The sequence below is a fragment of the Neofelis nebulosa genome, chromosome 5, assembly GCF_028018385.1.
Source record: "Neofelis nebulosa isolate mNeoNeb1 chromosome 5, mNeoNeb1.pri, whole genome shotgun sequence".
NCBI lineage: Eukaryota > Metazoa > Chordata > Mammalia > Carnivora > Felidae > Neofelis > Neofelis nebulosa.
Window position 1 is genome coordinate 51602641 of NC_080786.1, and position 23813 is coordinate 51626453.

The 23813-nt window shown below is 39.7% G+C and overlaps 1 protein-coding gene across 9 annotated transcripts in view; it reads right to left on the bottom strand.

Moving 5' to 3' along the window:
* Positions 1–23813, bottom strand: part of VEPH1 (ventricular zone expressed PH domain containing 1) — a 257721-nt gene that overhangs the window by 159988 nt on the left and 73920 nt on the right. For all 9 annotated transcript variants that reach the window (XR_009261920.1, XM_058730317.1, XM_058730315.1 and 6 more), the window contains one exon: positions 19574–19783. Coding sequence is in view for 8 of the 9 variants with exons in the window: in XM_058730317.1 (XP_058586300.1) it covers positions 19574–19783 (210 nt within the window). In the remaining variant the exon portion in view is untranslated. The remainder of the gene's footprint in view (positions 1–19573; positions 19784–23813) is intronic.

Below are 23813 nucleotides of genomic sequence, written 5' to 3' on the forward strand. Positions count from 1 at the left end.
TGCCTCTTACATATTCAGGTACATGCAGAATACCTGGGGATCTTGTTAAGCTGTAGATTCTGATTCCCAGGTGATACTCACTGCTCCTAGTCTGGTGACCACACTTTGGCCACCACACGGGAAGCAGACTGACAGGTCCTGAAAAACAGTAGCCACCAGCCATACCTGGAACCTAATGTCTATATATTTCCTGGCCCTCCTTAAACACAACGTGCCATGTCATCAGCTGCCATTCACCAGTACAAGACACTGATGCTTCGTCAAGTTCCAGTTTAAATGAATGAAAAGCAAATGCAACCAGAAGAAAATCAGATGTTAAACTTGACATCACAGATATATACTCTCAAGTGTTCAGAGCAGAGGAGAGCACAATGGCCTGGGGAGGTATGTAAAGGCCTTCTCCTTGGCCTGGGATCCCTGATATGACTGAAGTGCCAATCAACTACTTGGAAACTGCAGGAGACCAGCAGGGGAGTAGAAGAGAAGTAGTTCAGAAAGGGTACCTAGGAATTCTGGGGAAGGCAGATCTCATTTGAGGCACATACCTCAACCCCTACCATTGGTTGAGGGCTGTTGATTCCTCACACATCTATCCTGTGAGACATATTATCCCAGTGGCTTGTGAAGGTGAGGAAAGCCATAGGCAAAGAAATGCAGATGCTGGTAGTTAAAGTAGCCAGTTTAAACTGAAGTGATTAAATCTGTGGGGGATACGGGAGGGGTGAGGACTACTGGCCACCTTCTTAAAAGAGCAGCAGGAGGGGCGCCTGGGTGGCGCAGTCGGTTAGGCGTCCGACTTCAGCCAGGTCACGATCTCGCGGCCCGTGAGTTCGAGCCCCGCGTCAGGCTCTGGGCTGATGGCTCGGAGCCTGGAGCCTGTTTCGGATTCTGTGTCTCCCTCTCTCTGCCCCTCCCCCGTTCATGCTCTGTCTCTCTCTGTCCCAAAAATAAATAAAAAATGTTAAAAAAAAAAAAAAAGAGCAGCAGGAGCACTGGGTGTTGTATGGAAACCAATTTGACAATAAATTTCATTTAAAAAAAAAAGGCAGCAGGATTTGAGCTAGAATTAGCCACTGCTTCATCCTCTCAATCTCCCCGCTGCCAAAGCTCAGTTGTCCTGGTGAATCCAGGATTCAATCACTTCTTAAGTTCAGGACTAAAGAGGCGGTCATGGAGTGGGAGCTTTCCACTTCCCTGGGGCAAATATGCTCACCAACTTCCTCACAGATATCGTTGTAAAAAGGTCAGAAGGTCCCTCTCGGAAGAAAGGAGATCAGATCTGTGGGGACCAGGGCAATCATTCTTGGGGTTCAGTCCTAAGGGGAGACTGGTCAGGCAGAGGTACCTTCTAGGTGCTGCTACCGCATCATAAGGTTTGTCAAGCTGCCTGGCTCACAGAGGAACTGAGGGATCTTTGTGGATTTGGTCAGTTGGCCTAAATTACAGTTGATAATTACAAGACATTGTTGAAAATTGTTGCAACATGTAACTTTTGTAACCATTATTTACTACTCTATGTTTGCAACTATTTGTGGGGACTGCTTGTCCTTTTACCAGGCTCTTTAGTTTCTTGGGAACTCTGAGGTACAAGGTATTCATTTACTAGTCCACAATAGGAAGGGAAACAAAATACTGTTCCAAGGTCATCTGGGCACCAGTGATGAATAACTTTGGAGAGAGAAGGTAGAAGACAGGAACTATCTGCTAATCAATGAGGAGTTTTCATAATCTAACCCCAGTCTACGGACCAGTCTCATCCTTCCCCCTCTCTTCGACTATTCAGTCAATGCTCCGGGCACTTGAAGTTCTCCAAGGTTTCCAAAAGACTCCTGGTCTTTTCCCAGCTGCTTGCTATTACACATGCCATGTCCTCCCATAGACAGCTACCTCTTCCTCCCATGATATGACCCTATCATTCGACAAACCAAGCTTCGATAATAACACTCTCCCAAACTCGCTCATGCAGGGAGGGTTAGTAGTAGTAACACACACCAAGTTAAATTCAAATAATCTGTACATCTCCCTTGGCCCACGTTCGCTGAGAGCTCCTGTAGGGCAGGGACCACATTTTTCTTTTCTCTGTGTCACCATCATCAGCACTGGGGCTTGCACCAAGGAAGAATCAGCAGCTCAACCCAAATCATGAAGGGAGGGAGGGTGTAGAATATCAGCACCATTATTTGAAAGCTTATTTTATATATACTCAAAGGTTTGTTTGTTTGTTTGTTTTCCTTACACTCTGGTAGAGGCTTATTATTGATATTATTTACAATTAGCATGTAACCTTTTCACAATATAAAAAAACAATAAAGCTATTTGCATTTTAACGGGGAGAGGGGAGGCTTCCCCAGTTGATGACAATTCTGTGGGATTAAGCAGCAGCTGGCTGGCACCAACCAAGGCTTAAGAAAATGAGTCCCCAAAGTCGCTGAGCCTACCAAATTTTTAACTAAATTCTCTATCTTTGGGGAAAGTGTAGTTTTATGTCGCAGTTTCCTCCTCTCATAGAATGGCCCCAGATCCTTCAGTCTTGATTTGCAAGTTAAAGGAGCAAATCATCCATCCAGCTCCTTTTTCCCAGGATGTTTTTCCACAGTCAGGATGAGGACAGTAATGTGGCTGTCAGTTGCCTTTGTCATTCTTTTCCTTTTCCTCCTGAAAGTGTTTTTGTAGAAGGCCTGCCGGATGTCACAGAAATGCGACCTGGGCAAGATGTGTGTCGCTTCTTTACTTGAAAAGTGTCCATGACTCTGAGCCCAGAGAGGATGTAATAAACACACCCAGGTGCTTGGCCAGCGGATTCCAGCCAGTTAGAAAAACAAGGCAGAAGACACAGGATTTAACACCCACCATGGCAGCGGCTGGACTGGGAGGGCATGCCATTTGATTCTTCACAGGTGCAGAGTGTTGGTCTCTAGCTAAGGAAAACAACCGGGCATAGCATCCTTCCGTGTGCCAAATCACTTATAAAGAGCATTTTAAAGCATGTTGTCTCTGTTTCCACTACACAGGTCTGCTGCCTCATGGGTCTGGCATTGGGAATAAAACATAGCTATGGAGCGTGTGCTTCTCCGTACTAGTGTGTGCCTTCAAATGAGACTGGGTCCCAATGAGGATTCAACTATTCAACTAAATTTGTTTCAGTTTGTTTACTTGAGCCTTAAGTAAATAGAACACATGAATCCGATTTTGCTTCTCAAAAAAAAAAAAAAATCTAAGCCATTCCTAATGGAGTCTCTTTTCCATGTTGAACCATGTTAGGAAAGAGCTATGATAACTGCAGTACCCAACCCAGTGGGCCGAGGCCACCTGCATGGCTGACAGTCTAATGAGTCAAGAAAATGATGGAAAAAATAAAATATTTTAGCACTGAAGTTCTATTTCAGTTCTCCACAGACAAAAAAGTCAGTCTGGCCTGGGTTTAATTTAAACCACTTCATATTTAGTTAATAAGAGCTTTTTTAAAAAAAATGCTGCAAAATTATTTTAGCTGTTTTTATAGGTGAGGAGCTGAGGACAACCCACCCTTTATGGAAAGCCATGCACTTCCAGTGCCCCCAAGAATACAAGGAAGGCCTATTTTAAGTTATAAAGTTTTTACAAAATGTGGTTTTATTATTGTTTTTGTCACTCTTATTCCCCTCAGGAATAATTGTCTGCAAAATAAATATAAAGCAGATATGCATTCCACTCAGAAAAAAAAATCAACATATACCAGTTATTCTCTAAAAAAGAAAAAAAGCTATAGTCAATTCTGCTTTGCATCTGTAATGACACGTGCCCTTATCTATGGTAGCTCATTCCATTCTGACCTATCCTTGTTTTGACTTGTCCCATGCATACCCATCCAGTCAGCCTCTTTCTTTGGAGAAGCAGGGAAGAGGCAAGCCATTTCCCTGGTGGCTGTCTTCCCTAATTTCAGTCTGTTAGGCTTAAGCTTCAGTCTATATCCATATAAGTGCAACGAGAAAGGTTTGGGCAACACTGGAGAAGTAATAAATTAATTAAATTGCTCGTACTTATTTACTGTTTACCATTAGCCAGACACTGTTCCACATGTTATAATTCATCAAATCCTCACGACAAGCCAATGTGGTGAATAATATTGCTATTTCCATTTTACACATGAGGAGACTGAGTCCAGAGAGGTGATACAACTTTCTGCTAGTTGAAACATATCAAGGACTTACTCTACTCCAGACACTGTGCTAAAGTCTTTATACGAATTATCTGGGTGTATGTTTGTGGATGGTCTCTTTTTAATTTTGTTTTAATTTCAGTGTAATTAACATAGAGTATTAGATTAGTTTCAGGTGTGCAATATAGTGGTTCAACAATTCTATATATTACTCAGTGCTCATCATGATGAGTGTCCTTTTAATCCCCAATGTGGTTATGTGTTAGCAGCAATGCTTCACACTGATTCTGTCATTTCATCTTTACAATGATGCTGTGAGTTAACTACAGTTATTTCCCCCATTTTATAGATAGGGAGATGGATATAAAGAGTACAAAAAAATAAAATAAAGATCTCTGTAAGTAAAAAAATATATGCATTAAAAAAGTTCAGAAACAGATCCAATAAAACTATCTAGGGAGGTATACTATAATTACATGAAATTCAAGGTTTTTAGAAGAAAACGCTATTGCTTTGAATACGGATATAACCTAAAGCTTTATGTAGAAAGGAAAAAAAAAAAACTAGTGAAATTGTGAGAAATTATTCCTCTAACAGTTACATGTTTTGAGATTTGTAATGCTCAATATCTAATAAATGCATGTTGGGGTATATGTTGTGCTTTACATATTTTTAAGATTCAATGATCCCAGCTACAGAAATTTCTGAAATAAATTGCAAAAGTAAAGGTATCTTTAATTTTTGAAATGTGATTAGGTTACAGGGAATCAAGAAATATTTTAGTTTAGTGAGTGTACATGAACTAACATGGAGAGAAAATAAACACCCTCGCCCCAAATTTCTCATCTTAAGAGGGTTCATTGGATTGTTTGTTTATTTATTTTTAGACAGAAAAGTTTTCATATTTTTAATTTTATTTTTAAATCTTAATTCCAGTAATGTGCAGTGTTATATTAGTTTCAGGTGTACAATATAGTGATTCAACAATTCCATATATTAGTGCTCACCAAAATAGCTTCACTTCACTTATTTCACCCACCCCCCACCTGCCTCCCCTCTGGTAACCATCAGTTTGCTCTCTCTAGTTAAGAGTCTCTTTCTTGGTTTGTCTCCTTTTTCCTTTGTTCATTGGTTTGTTTCTTAAATCTGCCATATAAGAGAAATCATATGGTATTTTTCTTTCTCTGACTAATTTCACTTAGTGTGACACTCTCTAGATAGCAAGATTTCCTTTGTTTTTATGGCTGAGTAATAGTCACAGCATATATATATATATATATATATATATATGCTGTGACAATATATATATATATATATTGCATATATATCATTTCTTCTCTATCCACTCATCTAGGGATGGACCCTTCCATAATTTGGCTATTGTAAATAGCGCTGCAATAAACACAGGGCTGCACATATCTTTTTGAATCTGTGTTTTCATATTCTTTGGGTAAATACCAAGTAGTAGAATTACCGGATCATATGGTAGGTCTATTTTTAACTTCTTCAGGAAACTCCAAACTGTTTTCCACAGTGGCAGCACCAGTTTGCATTTCCACCCATAGTACTTAAGGATTTTTTTCCTCCATATCGTTGCCAACACATGTTGTTTCTTTGGTTATTGATTTTAGTCATTCTGACATGTGTGAGGTAATATCTCACTGTGGTTTTGATTTGCATTTCCCTGATAATGAGTTCATGTGCCTGTTGGTCATCAGGATGTTTTCTTTGGAGAAATGTCTGTCCATGTTTTCTGGCATTTTAAAATTGGGTTGTTTATGTTTTTGGTGTTGACTTGTATAAGTTGGTTACATATTTTGTATACTAGCCTTTTATCAAATACGTCATTTGCAAATATCTTCTCCCATTTCATAGGTTGCCTTTTAGTTTTCTTTTAATGTTTGTTTGTTTGTTTATTTATTTATTTATTTATTTTTGAGAGAGAGAGAGACAGACAGACAGACAGAGAGTGAATGTGCACCTGAGTAGGGGAGGAGCAGAGAGAGAATTTCAAACAGTCTCCACACTGTCAGTGCAGAGCCCAATGCAGGGCTTGATTCCACAAACTGTTGAGATCATGACCTGAGCCAAAATCAAGAGTCAGACACCTAACTGAGCTACCCAGGTGCCCCACCATTTAGTTTTGGTCATGTTTTCCTTTGCTGAAAAGAAGCTTTTTATTTTGATGTTGTCCCAATAGCTTATTTTTGCTTTTGTTTCCCTTGCCTCAGGAGACATCTGTGGAAAAATATTGCTACTGCCAATGTCAAAGAAATTACTGCCTGTGCTCTCTTCTAGGATTTTTATGATTTCAGTTCTCACATTTAGGTCCTTAATACATTTTAAATTTATTTTTCTGTATTATGTGAGAAAGTGGTCCAGCTACATTCTTTTGCATGTAGCTGTCCAGTTTTCCCAACACCATTTGTTGAAGGGACCGTCTCTTTCTCATCGACTGTTCTTGCCTCCTTTGCCAAAGATTAACTGACCATATAAATGTAGGTTTCTATCTGGGTTCTGTATTCTGTTCTATTGGCTTTTGCATCCATTTTTGTGCCAGTACCATACTGTTTTGATTACAACATCTTTGTACTATATCTTGAAATCTGGAATTGTGATACCTCCAGTTTTGTTCTTCTTTTTCAAGATTGCTTTGGTTATTCGGGGTCTCCTCTGGTTCCACACCAATTTTAGGATTATTTGTTCTAGTTCTGTGAAAAATGCTATTGGTATTTTCATAGGGATGGCATTAAATCTGTAGATTGCTTTGGGTAGCATGGTCTTTTTAACAATATTTGCTCTTCCAATCCATTAGTATGGAACATCTTTCCATTTGTTTGTCTTGTCTTCATTTTCTTTAATCAGTGTTTCATATTTTTCAGAGAACACGTCTTTCACCCCCTTGGTTAAGTTTATTCCTAGGTATTTTATTGTTTTTCATGCAACTGTAAATGGGATTGTTTCCATAGTTTCTCTTTCTACTGCTTCATTATTAATATATAGAAATGCACCAGATTTATGCACATTGATTTTATATCCTGACTTTATTGAATTCACTTATCAGTTTCTAGTAGTTTTTTTGCTGGAGTCATTATAGTTGCTTTATGCATAGTATCATGTAATGTGCAAAAGAAAAAGGTTTACTTCTTTTTTTAGCAAAGTGGATGTCTTTGATTTCTTTTTCTTGTCGATTGCTGTGGCTAGGACTTCCAGTACTTTGTTGAATAAAGATGGTGACAGTGGACCATCCCTGTCTTGTTCCTTATCTTAGGGGAAAAGCTCTCCGTGTTTTACCATTGAGTATGACATTTGCTATGGGTTTTTCATATATGGTCTTTATTATAGTGAGGTATGCTCCCTCTAAACTATTTTGTTGAGGGGCACCTGGGTGGTTCAGTTGGTTAAGCTTCCCACTTTGGCTCAGGTCATGATCTTGCAGTTCGTGAGTTTCAGACCCATGTCAGGCTCTATGCTGACAGCTCAGAGCCTGGAGCCTGCTTCAGATTCTGTGTCTCCCTCTCTCTCTCTACCCCTCCCCCTCTCATGCTCTGTCTCTCTCTCTTCCTCTCTCAAAAATAAATAAACATAAAAAAATTAAAATATTAAACCTACTTTGTTGAGAGTTTTTATCATAAATGGTTGTTGTCCTTTGTCAAATGTTTTTTCTACATCCATTGAAATGGTCATATCGTTTTTATTCTTTCTCTTGATGATGTATCACTTTAACTGAGTTGTGAACATTGAACTGCTATTGCATCCCAGAAATAAATCCCACTTGATGTTGGTACATAATTTTTTCAATGTATCTTTGGATTCAGTTTGCCTTATGTTGTTGAGGAATTTTGCATCTTTATTCATCAGAGATATTGGCCTATTTTTCTCTTTTTTTGAGTATCTTTATCTGGTTTTGGCATCAGGGTAATGCTGGCCTCATACAATGAATTTGGAAGCTTTTGTTACTCTTCTATTGTTTTTGTTCGTTTTTGTTTTTTTGTTTTTTCGTTTTGCAATAGTTTGGAATAGAAGAATACGTATCAACTCTTCTTTAAATGTTTGCTAGCATTCATCTTTGGAGTCATCTGATCATGGACATTTGTTTTTTGGGAGTGTTTTGCTTACTGATTCAATTTCATTGCTGATAATCAGTTCACATTTTCTAATTCTTTCCAATTCAGTGTTGGGAGGCTATATGCTTCTAGGAATTTATCCATTTCTTCTAGGTTGCCCATTTTTTGGCATATAATTTTTCATAGCATTCTCTTACAATCCTCTTTATTTCTTTGGTGTCAATTATTTCTCCTCTTTCACTTCTGATTTTATTTATTTGAGATTTCTCTTTTCTGTTTTGATGAATCTAGCTAAAAGTTTATCAATTTTTTTATTTAAAAAAATTTTTTTAATGTTTATTTATTGAGAGACAGAGAGACATAGAGCATGAGCAGGGGAGGGGTAGAGAGAGGGGGAGACATAGAATCTGAAGTAGGCTCCAGGCTCTGAGCTGTCAGCACAGAGCCTGACACGGGGCTTGAACTCACAAACTGTGAGATCATGACCTGAGCTGAAGTCAGTCGCTTAACCAACTGAGCCACCCAGGTGCCCCAATTTTTTTATCTTTAAAAAAAAACAGCTCCTGGTTTCATTGATCTGTTCTATTGGGTTTTTTTAGTTTCTGTTTCATTTACTTCTGTTCTAATCTTTATTATTTCCTTCCTTCTAACGGCTTTGGGTTTTGTTTGTTGTTCTTTTGTTTGTTGTCCTTAGGTGTAAGCTTAGGTTATTCATTTGAGATCTTTTTTTCTTGCTTCTTCAAGTAGCCTTGTATTGCTATAAACTTCCCTCCTAGAACAGCTTCTGCTATATCCCAAAGATCTTGGACTGTTATATTTTCATTTTTTTATTTGTCTCCATGTATTTAGTTGGTTTGTTTGTCTTTGTTTTTTGCCTCCATGTTTTTTTTTTTTTTTAATTTTTTTTTCAACGTTTTTTTATTTATTTTTTTTGGGACAGAGAGAGACAGAGCATGAACGGGGGAGGGGCAGAGAGAGAGGGAGACACAAAATCGGAAGCAGGCTCCAGGCTCTGAGCCATCAGCCCAGAGCCCGACGCGGGGCTCGAACTCACCGACCGCGAGATCATGACCTGGCTGAAGTCGGACGCTTAACCGACTGCGCCACCCAGGCGCCCCCATGTTTTTTTTTTTTTAATTTCCTCTTTGATTTCTTGGTTGACCCATTGTTTAGGAGCATGTTATTTAACCTCCACATGTTTGTATCCTTTATTGATTTTTTTCTTGTGTTTTATAATGTTGTGGTCAGAAAAGATGGATGGTATGACTTCAATCTTTGTGAATTTGTTGAGACTTGTTTTGTGGCCTAATATATGGTCTATTCTGGAGAATGTTCCCTGTGCACTTGAAAAGAATGTGTACTCTGTTTTAAGATGGAATGTTCTGAATATATCTGTTATATCCATCTGGTCCAATGTGTCCTTCAAAACCACTGTTTTGTTTTTTTTTGTTGTTGTTGATTTTCTGTTTGGATGTTCTGTCCATTGATGTTTGGGGGGCTAAAATCCCCTATTATTATTGTATTACTATTAATGACATCTTTAACGTTTGTTATTAACACTTTGTGTATTTGAGTGCTTCCATATTGAGTGCATAAATTTTAACAGTTGTTATATCTTCTTGTTGGATTGTTCCCTTTATTTTTGATTTTATTTTTTTATTTGAGAGAGAGAGAGAGAGAGAGAGAGAGAGAGAGAGAGAGAGAGAGCGCCAGCAGGGGAGATGGGCAGAGGAAGAGGCAGAGAAACTTAAGCAGGCTCCACACTCAGTGCAGAGCCTGACATGGGGCTTGATCCCATGATCTTGAGATCATGACCTGAGCTGAAATCAAGAGTTGGATACTCAACCAACTGAGTCACCCAGGCACCCAGATTGTTCCCTATATGATTATGTGGTGGCCTTCTTTGTCTCTTGTTACAGTGTTTGTTTTAAAGTCTGCTTTGTATGATAATATGTATTGCTACTCTGGGTTTCTTTTCACTTCCATTTGCATGATTAATAGTTGTTTTTTCTCCTCACTTTCAATCTGCAAGTGTCTTTAGGTCTGAACTTAGTATCTTGTAGGCAGAATATGGATAGGTCTTGCTTTTTGTATCCATTCTGTCACCCTATGCCTTTTTGATTGGGGCAGTTAGTCAATTTACATTCAAAGTCATTATTGATAGGTATGTGCCTATTGCCATGTTAGTGGTTTTACAGTTGTTTTTGTAGTTCTCTGTTCCTTTCTTCTGTTGTTCTCTTCTTTCATGGTTTGTCAGCCTTTAGTCATATGGTTGGATTTCTTTTTCTTTATTATTTGCATATCTATTACTGGTATTTGATTTGTGGATATCATTAGGTTTGTATATAATATTTTATGTAGATAACAGTCTATATAAATTTGATGGTCACATAAGTTTGAACTCATCTTTACTCCTCTTCCCCTACATTTTAGATATATGGTATCATAATTTACATCCTTTTATTTTGTGAGTCACTTGACTAATTTCTATAGATATAATTAATTTTACTGATTTTATCTTTCCTAATTTTCTTCCTCCTACTTATTTCTTTCCTTTCTACTGAAAGAGTCCCCTTTAAGATTTCTTGTTAGGCTGGTTTAGTGGTCTTGAATACCTTTAGCTTTTTTCTTTTCTTACTGTTTTTCTTTTTTTTTTTTTCTTTTTTTCGTTCTTTCTTTTTTTTTCCCTTGGTCTATAAAACTGTTTATCTCTTCTTCTATTTTGAATGATAGACTTGCTAGATAGAGTATTATTGTTGCAGATTTTTTTTCCTTTCAGCACTTTGAATATATTATGCCAATCCCTTTTAGCCTTCAAAATTTCTGCTGAAAAATCAGCTGATAGCCTTATATGGTTTCCCTTGATTGTAACTGTTTTCTTTTGCTACTTTACAAATTCTTTCTTTATCAATACTTTTTTTGCCATTTTAATTACTATGTGTCTTTGTGTGGACCTTTCTGGGTTGACTTTGTTGGGGCATTCTTTGCATCCTAGATCTGGATTTCTTTTTTTTTTTTAATTTTATTTTCTTAGATTTACATCCAAATTAGTTAGCATATACTGCAACAGTGATTTCAGGAGTAGATTTCTTAATACCCCTTACCCATTTAGCCCATCCCCCCTCCCACAACACCTTCAGTAACCCTCTGTTCTCCATATTTAAGAGTCTCTTATGTTTTGTCCCCCTCCCTGTTTTTATATTATTTTTGTTTCCCTTCCCTTATGTTCATCTGTTTTGTCTCTTAAAGTCCTCATATGAGTGAAGTCATATGATTTTTGTCTTTCTCTGACTAATTTCACTTAATTAACATCATACCTTCCAGTTCCATCCACGTAGTTGCAAATGGCAAGATTTCATTCTTTCTGATTGCCGAGTAATACTCCTTTGTGTGTGTGTGTATATGTGTGTATATACATATATATATATATACACACATATACACCACATCTTCTTTATCCATTCATCCATTGATGGACATTTGGGCTCTTTCCATACTTTAGCTATTGTTGATAGTGTTGCTATAAACATGGGGGTACATATGTCCCTTTGAAACAGCATACCTGTATCCCTTGGATAAATGCCTAGTAGTGCAATTGCTGGGCCATATGGTAGTTCTATTTTTAGTTTTTTGAGGAACCTCCATACTGTTTTCCAGAGTGGCTACACCAGCTTAATTCCCAATAACAATGCAAAAGAGATCCTCTTTCTCTGCATACTCGCCAACATCTGTTGTTGCCTGAGTTGTTAATGTTAGTTGTTCTGACAGGTGTAAGGTGGTATCTCTGGTGGTTTTGATTTGTATTTCCCTGATGATGAGTGATGTGGAGCATTTTTTCATGTGTCAGTTGGCCATCGGGATGTCTTCTTTGGAGAAGTGTCTATTCATGTATTTTGCTCATTTCTTCACTGGATTATTTGTTTCTTGGGTGTTGAGTTTGAGAAGTTCTTTATAGATTTTGGATACCAACCCTTTATCTGATATGTCATTTGCAAATATCTTCTCCCATTCTGTCAGTTGCCTTTTAGTTTTGCTAATTGTTTCCTTCACTGTGCAGAAGCTTTTTATTTTGATGAGGTCCCAATAGTTCATTTTTGCTCTTGTTTCCCTTGCCTCTGGAGATATGTTGAGTAAGAAGTTGCTTTGGGCAAGATCAAAGAGGTTTTTGCCTGCTTTCTCCTCGAGGATTTTGATGGCTTCCTGTCTTACATTGAGGTCTTTCATCCATTTTGAGTTTATTTTTGTGTATGGTGTAAGAAAGTGGTCCAGGTTCATTCTTCTGCATGTTGCTGTCCAGTTTTTCCAGCACCACTTGCTGAAGAGACTGTCTTTATTCCATTGAATATTCTTTCCTGCTTTGTCAAAGATTAGTTGGCCATACGTTTGTGGGTCCATTTCTGGGTTCTCTATTCTGTTTCATTGATCTGAGTGTTCTTGTGTAGAAAAAAAAAGGAAATCATTTGAAAATTTAAAAAATGAATACACTGAAGTAGACTAAAATGAAATGATGGAAGTAAAATAGAATTTGAAAACATTTACACAAAAGTAAAAAAATATAGTAGAAAAAAATTAAAGAAAAATATTTTTAATAAAAATTGAAAATAAAAATGAACTTTTCCTCTTTCTTTATATAAGAAAAGAAAAGAAATGAAAAAGAGAGAAAAAGAAAGAAAGAAAGAAAATTGAATAGTTGGACTGGCTAACAGATTGAAATATGACTGGAATTACTTCCTTTTCCTCTAGGAGTCAGACTATGAAGTGCTTTATAGCTCATCAACTAATCAGGCAGTGAGACTTGTGTTCTTGAAGAGCGAGGTTGGCCCAGTTGGGTGGGGCTTAGTGAAACAGCTCTGTTCTCCACTAGATGGCGCTGGTAGCCTACTGGGGTGGATTGTTGTGGCGCTTGTAGGTGCGTATGCACATACCTTGGAGTGGAGAAAATTGCCCCACCCAGCTACCAAGTCTCTAGTATCGGAACTCTGTTCTTCCCGATCAGCAATCATGCACTTGACTTAGGTCAGACCAGGAGTTTGCCAGCGATGTGGTAGTACCAAACTGTTGGGTGCTTTGGGGATGGATTCTTGAGAACTGCTTTGTCTCCTAAGGTATCCACTGCAGACTTCTCATTGAAGAAAGACAAAAGGATCTGTGCATTTTTGCCAATGTGAGGACATATCTAATATAGTGATATTTCTTATTTGTGCATCTGCTTCAACTGAGCATCCCACACAGGTGGATTAAATCCTGGCATGATGGAAACCATCTGTGTCCTTTTCTTGACAGTGACAAGGAAGAGGCAACTCAGGGGCAACAATGCATCAGTTGCCCCAGAAGCAGGTTTCTCTGGCCTGTGTTTCTTCCATTTTATTCTCTGTTCAGTAGATGTGCTTTGTGCACAAGCACAAACCTGAAAATGGCTCAGGAGACACTGTATTGCCTCACATATTGACAAAAGCACTATCAAGCTATTAAACATGGTTTCATTTAAATTTGGGTGGAAAAAAAATTCCTGAGGTAATTTGGGAGATAGTGAGTATAAGGATCTATCGGGCTTTAGTTTTTGGTTTATATATACAACTTTCCTCTGTGAGGTGCAATGCAGATGAAAAAACCGTGACATTGCTATCAAGCTGCTGAAAACAGTGTGCCCACCCAGATGGGCCCTGATTTGAAAGACAGGGCACATCCGGCTTGGATCCCCTGTAGCCAGGCCTGGCAGTTCTCACACGTGGCTTCATTCAAATACAGAAGGTGAGGCATAAGTTGATTAATAACTCATGTGACTAATTCCAGGCTAGCTCTACTCCAAGGTTATGCCTCACCTGATGATTGCATACCCTCAGGAGACTCCCCTTTTCTTCTTAAGGATCTAACAATGCAGTTTTCTGGAGGCCAGGTAATAAGGCAGGGATGAAACAGTAGGCTCCAGTCAGTCACAGATTGTGCATTCCAAAAGTTGGAGCAAGATTCTCAAAGTTGGATTGGCTCTTCTGCATTTCCAAAATCTTTTAAATCCTATCAGTGTAATCACCTAATGCTGAAACCCCTGAATACATCCAGAAATTCTACTTTTGTGCAAAGAGAAAAATTTTTAAATGGAGTCAATTTTTAGACAAAACCAGGACAGGATGAGAGAGAGGATCCTAGGGCCTGAGGTCAATAGGGTACTGTGGCTGTCTTATCATTAACACCCTAAACATTTCTATATCTTATATATTCTCATGCATCTTTATCTAACCAGAGACCAAGTTCTCCACACAGAAAATGATGGGGTTTTTTCCAGGGCAAAGTTCCTGCTACTTCCTCTTTATTGCAATTCCCTCCTCCATAGGTGTCCAGGACCCTAACTTCTGCCCTCAGGCCCACCTGGCAATATCCTTCAGTAACTTCATGTTTCTTTTTAGAAGGAGGCTGGACAGAAATACATATATATCTTCCCTGCTGGTTTTGGTATTTGGGAATATGGTTCTATGAGAGTTTTAGAAAGTTGAACAGACTCACTCAAATTAATCAGTTAATAGCTGCTTAGACTACTACACTTATTCTTGGGACATCTGAGCTTTAGTATTCTTTAAAACTAAAAGAAAGACTTTCTAATGGTGATATTTTCAGTGTTAGAAACAAATAAGAAGGGTATTATTTCTCAGTAAAGGAGCCTGACTGACATTTATATAGGTAATTTGGTCAGGCTGATCTTAAAGGAAATGGAATAATGAAATCAAGAATATTAGAGCAGAAAGGAGGTATACCTGTGCAAGGATGTTATTTTTGAGGAGAGAAAACAGACCCAGAGAAACAAAATGACTTGACAAAGTGCACCAGAGACCATTCTGTGACCTCCATCATTATTTCTGCCCTTGATTCTCTCTTGATATGTAACTACTTGAATCCAGACTACATGTTCTAGCCTCCCTTGCAGCTAGGTATGGTCATATGTAGTTTTGTTCTATGGTAGCAATGGGATATGAATAGGAGGTTGTGTTTGACTATCTGGAAGAGTCCTTCTTTTTTTTTCACCTTCCTGCTGACTGAAATACTGACTTGACGGGTGGAGACGAGTAGCCACCTTGGACCATGACATGGAAGTCATGTGTTTTCTATTGTGTTCAAGGGGAGGTTCCGGAAGATGGCGGCGTAGGAGGACGCTGGGCTCACCGCGCGTCCTGCTGATCACTTAGATTCCACCTACACCTGCCTAAAGAACCCAGAAAACCACCAGAGGATTAGCAGAACGGAGTCTCCGGAGCCAAGTGCAGACGAGAGGCCCACGGAAGAGGGTAGGAAGGGCGGCGAGGCGGTGCGCGCTCCACGGACTGGCGGGAGGGAGCCGGGGCGGAGGGGCGGCTCGCCGGCCAAGCAGAGCCCCCGAGTCGGGCTGGCAAAAGCGGAGGGGCCGGACGGACTGTGTTCCGACAGCAAGCGCGACTTAGCGTCTGGGAGGTCAGAAGTTAACAGCTCTGCTCAGAAAGCGGGAAGGCTGGAGGACAAAGGGAGGGAGAGCTGCTGAGCCCCCGGACGGCAGAGCTCAGCTTGGCGGGGAACAAAGGCGCTCGCCAGCGCCATCTCCCCCGCCCATCCCCCAGCCAAAATCCCAAAGAGAACCAGTTCCTGCCAGGGAACTTGCTCGCTCCGCGCAAACACCCAACTCTGTGCTTCTGCGGAGCCAAACCTCCGGCAGCGGATCTGACTCCCTCCCGCTGCCACAGGGCCCCTCCTGAAGTGGATCACCTAAGGAGAAGCGAGCTAAGCCTGCCCCTCCCGCCCCCGTGCACCTTGCCTACCCACCCCAGCTAATACGCCAGCTCCCCAGCACCACAAGCCTGGCAGTGTGCAAGTAGACCAGACGGGCCACACCACCCCACAGTGAATCCCGCCCCTAGGAGAGGGGAAGAGAAGGCACACACCAGTCTGACTGTGGCCCCAGCGGTGGGCTGGGGGCAGACATCAGGTCGGACTGTGGCCCCGCCCACCAACTCCAGTTATACACCACAGCACGGGGGAAGTGCCCTGCGGGTCCTCACCACTCCAGGGACTGTCCAAAATGACCAAACGGAAGAATTCCCCTCAGAAGAATCTCCAGGAAATAACAACAGCTAATGAACTGATCAAAAAGGATTTAAATAATATAACAGAAAGTGAATTTAGAATAATAGTCATAAAATTAATCGCTGGGCTTGAAAACAGTATACAGGACAGCAGAGAATCTCTTGCTACAGAGATCAAGGGACTAAGGAACAGTCACGAGGAGCTGAAAAACGCTTTAAACGAAATGCAAAACAAAATGGAAACCACGACGGCTCGGATTGAAGAGGCAGAGGAGAGAATAGGTGAACTAGAAGATAAAGTTATGGAGAAAGAGGAAACTGAAAGAAAGAGAGATAAAAAAAATCCAGGAGTATGAGGGGAAAATTAGAGAACTAAGTGATACACTAAAAAGAAATAATATACGCCTAATTGGTATCCCAGAGGAGGAAGAGAGAGGGAAAGGTGCTGAAGGGGTACTTGAAGAAATTATAGCTGAGAACTTCCCTGAACTGGGGAAGGAAAAAGGCATTGAAATCCAAGAGGCACAGAGAACTCCCTTCAGACGTAACTTGAATCGATCTTCTGCACGACATATCATAGTGAAACTGGCAAAATACAAGGATAAAGAGAAAATTCTGAAAGCAGCAAGGGATAAACGTGCCCTCACATATAAAGGGAGACCTATAAGACTCGTGACTGATCTCTCCTTTGAAACTTGGCAGGCCAGAAAGGCTTGGCACGACATCTTCAGTGTGCTAAACAGAAAAAATATGCAGCCGAGAATCCTTTATCCAGCAAGTCTGTCATTTAGAATAGAAGGAGAGATAAAGGTCTTCCCAAACAAACAAAAACTGAAGGAATTTGTCACCACGAAACCAGCCCTACAAGAGATCCTAAGGGGGATCCTGTGAGACAAAGTACCAGAGACATCACTACAAGCATAAAACATACAGACATCACAATGACTCTAAACCCGTATCTTTCTATAATAACACTGAATGTAAATGGATTAAATGCGCCAACCAAAAGACATAGGGTATCAGAATGGATAAAAAACAAGATCTATTGTGTTCAAGGAAGGCAATGCAATAAAGTAGAAGGAACCTGGGTCTCTGAAACATGTATTTCTAGGCTGACTGCTTTCTAGACTTCTTTATGTATAAGAGAAATAGACAACTGTATTTATTTAAGTCACTATTATTTTGAACTTTGGTGTTACTCTCAACCATACCTAATCTAAACTGTATCAGTATCAGCTGTGTCAGTAGTCTGGAAAAGTCTTAATTGATTCACATGGCTTGATGGAAGAAGGTACAAAGAGTGATGGACAAGACCTGATTTTAAGTCTAAGATAGAATATGCTTTAAATACTCATGAAATCTCAAATACTGATCCACTAACAGCTGCATAAGAATTACCTGTCAGAGGATCCCACAAATCCAGATTCCTAGGTTGCTTTCCTAGAGATTCTGATTTAGTAGATTTTCTATGAGGCCCAAGAACTTATATTATTAAAAAAACACCCCATGTAATCCTGATATCCAGGTACATTTGGAAAGTATTTGATCTAGAATTTTATTTGTTGAGAAGGTGAGTCAGAACCACGAGAAAAAAGTTTTTTCCCCCAAACATAGATGTCTTCATGGACATATGAGAATGAGAGATGGGGGAGGGGCAAATATTTTGATGCTCTGAACTGTGAAATAAGTGATTCCACTGGCCGTTTGGATTCCAACTTCTCACTGCACCCACCTAGGGTCATGCAAAAGTCACACTAACAGGTTAGCCTCTGTCAGGTTAGCCTTAGTTCAGGTAAACCTACAGTGACATAATTGTATGTGGTTTGTGTTTTTTGTTATTGTTTTAACAGGTAACATTTTCTGTGGGAAGTTTAATCACTTCTAATGTGCATTACTACATATTAATGAATCATAAATGTATTTGTGATGAAAATAACTACCATTAAGGTGCAGGAAGACTTAACTTTTTTAAGATTCCAGGGTCTCACACATCACAGGTTGAAGTTTTTGGTGCATATAAAAATCTGCAAGGTCAGCAGATTCCATCAAACAGCTGTCAGCTGAAGTTGTCCTAAAAGCACTTGGGCACTCTAGTGGGTTTTCCTGGCAGCCAAGGTGACAGGCACGGGAAAGTGTTACCAGAAGGCAGATGATGGCAGGCGTGAGACATTCCCAGCAGCAGTGGATAGAGAGGGATTATACTAAGCAGCATGTCCACACCAAAGTAATCCTTTTACAAGATCCCCCCATCATGTTGACGGTTACAGGCTGCTTGGCAGCACAGCTCTCCCACCTTCGTCTGGGAAGCTAGAGGACAAAGGCCCTCCACCAGAAGGAAGCCTCTCCTTCACTAGGCCCTCTGCAAATCTCAGCAGATATAAAATAAAACAGAACCACAGATCCATTCTAAGACAAACTTTGAAAAGAGTGCCAAGGATAGCAAAGATCTAATTCCAGCGGGGTCACCAACTAACCCAGTCTCGGTCTGGGTAAGTCATTCAACTTTTCTTGCCTTTAATTTTCTCTTGTGTAGAATCAAGAGGTTGAACTTGATGGACTATGGATTCCCTTTTAAGAGTTGTACGATTTTTATAACTGTATTATATGTAAGTGGGTGAAAATAAAAGCTTCCCTCTATCAATTATATATTTACTTTTATTTTAAAAAGATAATAGTCCTAAAGCCCAATATAAAATCATCAGACAGACATGCATGCGTGCACACCCTTCAGAACCTGAATTTCTGGAAATCGTTTCTCGGTCGCCTAATCCCCACAAACTGATGGCATCCTGTTGTTCCTGCCAAAAGATTCTATTATGCAAATATTTAGGCTAGGCCTTTTAAACAACCATGAACATTTATTTCACTCTTCCAAGTAACATCATCCGGAGGGCTCAAAATACACCAACGAATGCAGGCACTTATTGACAGTATAGCTATGGGATCTTTTAATCAGTAGTGTTTGAGGCCTAACCCTATGCTTACTGATGGTTTCCTCAGTTAAGCAGAACTACAACCAGAAATGAGTTGAAATTCTTTTACTGGTTATTGTTATTACAAAGTGGTCTTAATCTGTCATAGTGCTTCCTCCATTTTAATCCTTTCCCTTCCGCAGGTGACACTCCAGCAATGAGATCCTTACTTCCTGAACCTTCCACCTAGCTCTGCTATAATGTGTCCTTGATCCAAAGGCCACTGTCCATGCAAAAGTTTTGAAAGAAAAATGGGAGCTCTCAGAAGTTCCAGGACCCATTTGCAGCTCACAGAGCCCCCAGTGGATTAAGTGCCAATGGAATTTAGAGAGAAAAAAAAGTCAAACTTACTTCATCCACATGCCCCACAGCTCCATAGATTCTCGCCATTTGTCCGATGAGGTAGGGGAATCTCTCACCAATCTCTTTCAGCATTGGAAGAAAACTGTTCAAAGCCACAGGTTCATAGTCTGCTATCTCTATGAGGATGTTTAGGATGACATCATTATGGGTTGAGTCTTTCAAATGCCTGATTAGGAAAGGAATACACTTCTGAACCACCTATGAAAAGAAAAGAGAGAGGAAGAGAAGAGAAACGAAGAGGAAAATTAATTAAATCAGGACTAATTTAATATTTTTTGATTTTATGAAATCTGAAGTCAACACATTCTGGGATTATTGCCCTCATTGGAACTCAAGCAAATACAAGTCTGAAATTTAGAATTTACAAAATTTCAGAGGCTTCAGTTTGTTTCCCTTTTTCATTTCATCTGTGAAATGAAAAGTAACATTTCATTTCATTTCATCTGTGAAATTGAAGAGTAACAACATTACATTATAAAATGTTTAGATGCTGCTATTCATAAGTCAAGTTTTGATATGTTATATCCTCACCAGAATATTAAATTTCCTCCAATCCACCATAAAAGTGCAACTTAAAGGGCAATATAAATATGCAAAAGATACTTGATGACTTCAATGAAAGCCTTCAAATTGGAGAAGTATGGTTTGGAAATATTTAATAATAAAAATAAGAAAGCAGGAAACAGCCTTTAAATTTTCTTCGATATTCCATTTTGATCACAAAAAAGTACTAAGACAAAAAATATTACTAAAGTAAAATAATTTCTACCATATTCCTGACACCCTAATATGGCGTTCTTGATTTTGAATGCTTGTATTAATATAAAGATGCAATAATTCATATTGAAGAAAATGTGACTTTTTGTGGAATAAAGTCACTATGTTAATACACAGACACATTGCACACTGACAACTTAATGAATTGTTTTGTCTGCTAAAATAAAACAATTAGAAAGGACAACCCGTGGAAACTGAACAGTAAAAATAAAAACTATTTGCCCATCTATACTTCTATGCTGATTTGTTTAGTTTGTTGTTGGTTTGCTTTTTGGGTTGGTTACTTTTTTGGTAAGGTGGACTTGAAATGTAGCTTCCAGTATTAAAACAGAAGCTGATACTCAGCTCAACCTGCTAAATTTAATAATCCACCCTTTGCCAAAACCCTGCTTCTCTCACTTCCCGCTCTAGCTTCAAGTGTCTCTTTTCCCCATGAATGGCACCATTATCTACCTGGCTACTCAAGTCAGAAGTCTGGGAATCATTCTTGACTGTTCTTTTTCCCTTATCATTAGCCTCCTCCAAACAACCACCAAGTCCTACTGATTCCACCCCCCAAGTATGCCACAGATCTGTCCACTTCCATTAATTTCCATTCATTTCTCCATTCACTTATTTACAAATATTTATTGAGTCCTTCCTATTTGCAAGGTAGTATTCTAGGTGCTAAAGCTGCTAATAAGTCTAGCAGATTCCTGCCATAGTGGAACAATTCACTGCCTAGTAAATGAGACATTTCATGAAACGAGTAATTTTAATAGAAATGCATAATTATAAATTTTAATAAATGCCATATAGCAAAATACAAGGTGCTGTGACAGACTATCCTGGGGCCCTAGGTTAAGCTGGCATCAGGGAAGTACTCTCCCAGCAGGCACATCTAAGCTGAGACCACTGATCCAATTATCCTGAACTTGGGTTATTCCAACAGCTTTCTAACTCTTCTCTCTGCCATCAGTCTTGTCCATCCAATTCCTTCTCTACCTTGTGGCCTCAATAGCAACCCTTCCCCTGCTTAAAATAGTTCACTGATTTGCCATCGATCTCAAGATAGAGGCTTAACATACCTTTTCCAAACTGATGCCTATCCATTTTTCTAGATGTATCCCCCCATCCAGATCCCATCAGATATCATACTTCAACCATGTGGATTTTTCCAAAATGTTTTCTTGACCTGCTAAGATTTCTCTTGCATCTAGGGTTGTACTCACGTGATTCACTCTGCCTGTAATTCATATTGCCCCTTTTTTTCTGGATACTCCTTCTCATTCGTGAGGCTTTGGATTAGCTGCTGTTGCCTTTAAAAGCCTTCCTCCACTCCCTTCTCTTTCCTCCTCAATCCAGTGCCCTGGCTGAAGCCCCTATCACACCCTACATGGCTCCCAGCAAACCCTTCTCATGCCTTCTTCATATTGCTAGTCTAGATGTTTGTTTTGCAGTCTAGATTAAAAACTCTATAAGAGTTTGTACCCCATTGTATAGCCAAAGCCTAGCACAGAGCCTGGCCAGAAACTGAGTCAATAAATATTTGAGGAACAAACTGAACGAAGAAAAATCTAAATGGTTTTACAGGCTAGCATTTGAATAACCTCCACACCCCACCCCATAGTGTTGAATAGTTGTACATAATGTTTTAATGGATATATTGTCACATGTCATATACAACATAACTAACAGGGACATGAAAGCAGACATTTTGAGAGGACTAAAATTATCCTACATATAAATTTAAACTGGATATTCATATCCAGTACTTATGGAGGAAGGGCCAGGGCTAGTTTCTGGTATACAGCATACATGATTGAACAGGTCTACAAATGTTGCCTATGCATTTGGGAATGGTTGTATGTCCTTCCGGAGAAACCAAAAGAGATCCCTGGCACATAAGGTAGAAGTGTCAGCCAGCTGCTCTAGGTCAGGGCAGCATATTTAACCTCAGTCTTTTAGTAATGGAAAATGCTTACACATTTCCTGCCCCATTCTATAAAATTCTATTTCCTAGTCCTTACCCTTCATGTCCTATTTCTGGAACACGAAGGTCTCTGTGACATGTGCTTCCAGTCATGCCAATTTTATTTAAACTCCAGCTATACATCCCAAGCCATATAAGAGTATACTATATGTACTGTACCATAAAGAAAAAGAAAAAGAAAAAGAAAGAAAGGAAGAAAGAAAGAAGAAAAGGAAAAGAAAGGAAAAGAAAAGAAAAAAGAAAAGAAAAGAAAAAGAAAAGAAAAGAAAAGAAAAGAAAGGGAAAGAAAAGAAAAGAAAAGAAAAGAAAAAGAAATAAAAAAGAAAGCTGGCTCGAGACAAATATATATGCTTAGGCACAGTTGAATCCATAGAAGCAAAGAGTAGAGAAGACTTGAATAGTGTAAATAAAGTAATTTTACTGATTAAACAAAAATTTATTATTTTGTGGTTTCCAGATAACCCAAAAGCTTGTTATGATGGTGACAGAAAAGACAGATATTTCTTGAAGTTTATCACACACATGAAAGGAAAGCGGTGCTTTGGGCTTTAGACAGATTATTCTTAGATAAGAAGGAATTTTATTTTCTAAATACAGGCATTTCCTCAGGCTGTGGTCTCTTTCGTGCTGCCTCACTGGGGAGCTGCTTCATATCTCCGAGAAGGCCTTATCATCACTGAGAGCAGAGCAGCCACTGAGACAGCGTAGATGTCTAGCAGAGGGCAAGCTGACACGGCCTTTGTTGAGACCATAGCCTCATGGCATGGACCGCCGAAAGAGCTTCCAAGCTGTCCTATCTAATCATGTCAAGACTTCAAAGGTTTGTCATGGCCTACGGCTGGGATCCCAATGCCATGGCATTCCAGGGTCTTCACTGACTGGCATATCTACTGCCTCTTCCACCATGAACTCTGACCCAGCGACATGCCACCAACCACCCACAGTGGCTTAAACATGGAGAGGATGCTCATGCTTTCAAAGCCCATCTCAAAGAGCTCTACTTCTGGGAAGCCTTCCCCATAGCCCACCCTAACACATGCAGGACCTAGGGCTAGAGTGCAAATAAAGGGCCCTACGCCACACACTCAAATACTAAGGTGCTACCCTCTACCTGACACATGTACCTTTATGACAATCTTGGAGGCCTGATTTGAATTTGGAATTTTTGGCCTGTATAGAGGGAACAGAAAGAAATGACCTCTAGGCCCCATTCCTTGCCCTTCTCTTCTCTTTCTACTCCTGGCTTTGTCCTGCAAGGAGTCTTGTATGCATGTATATGAATACCCCAGCCCACAAATGCAAGTTCATCTAAAACACCCCTCAGGCCTGTGGGGTCATGCTGTTGGCACCGCCTGTCCTTGGGAGAACAGATCCAGGGGCCAGGCCTGTTGAAGCCTTAGGAGGACAGAGATGTACAGGAAAAGAATTCCAAGGTCCCAGTGACCTGGACTACGTTTACTAGGTGACAGAATGTGTGGA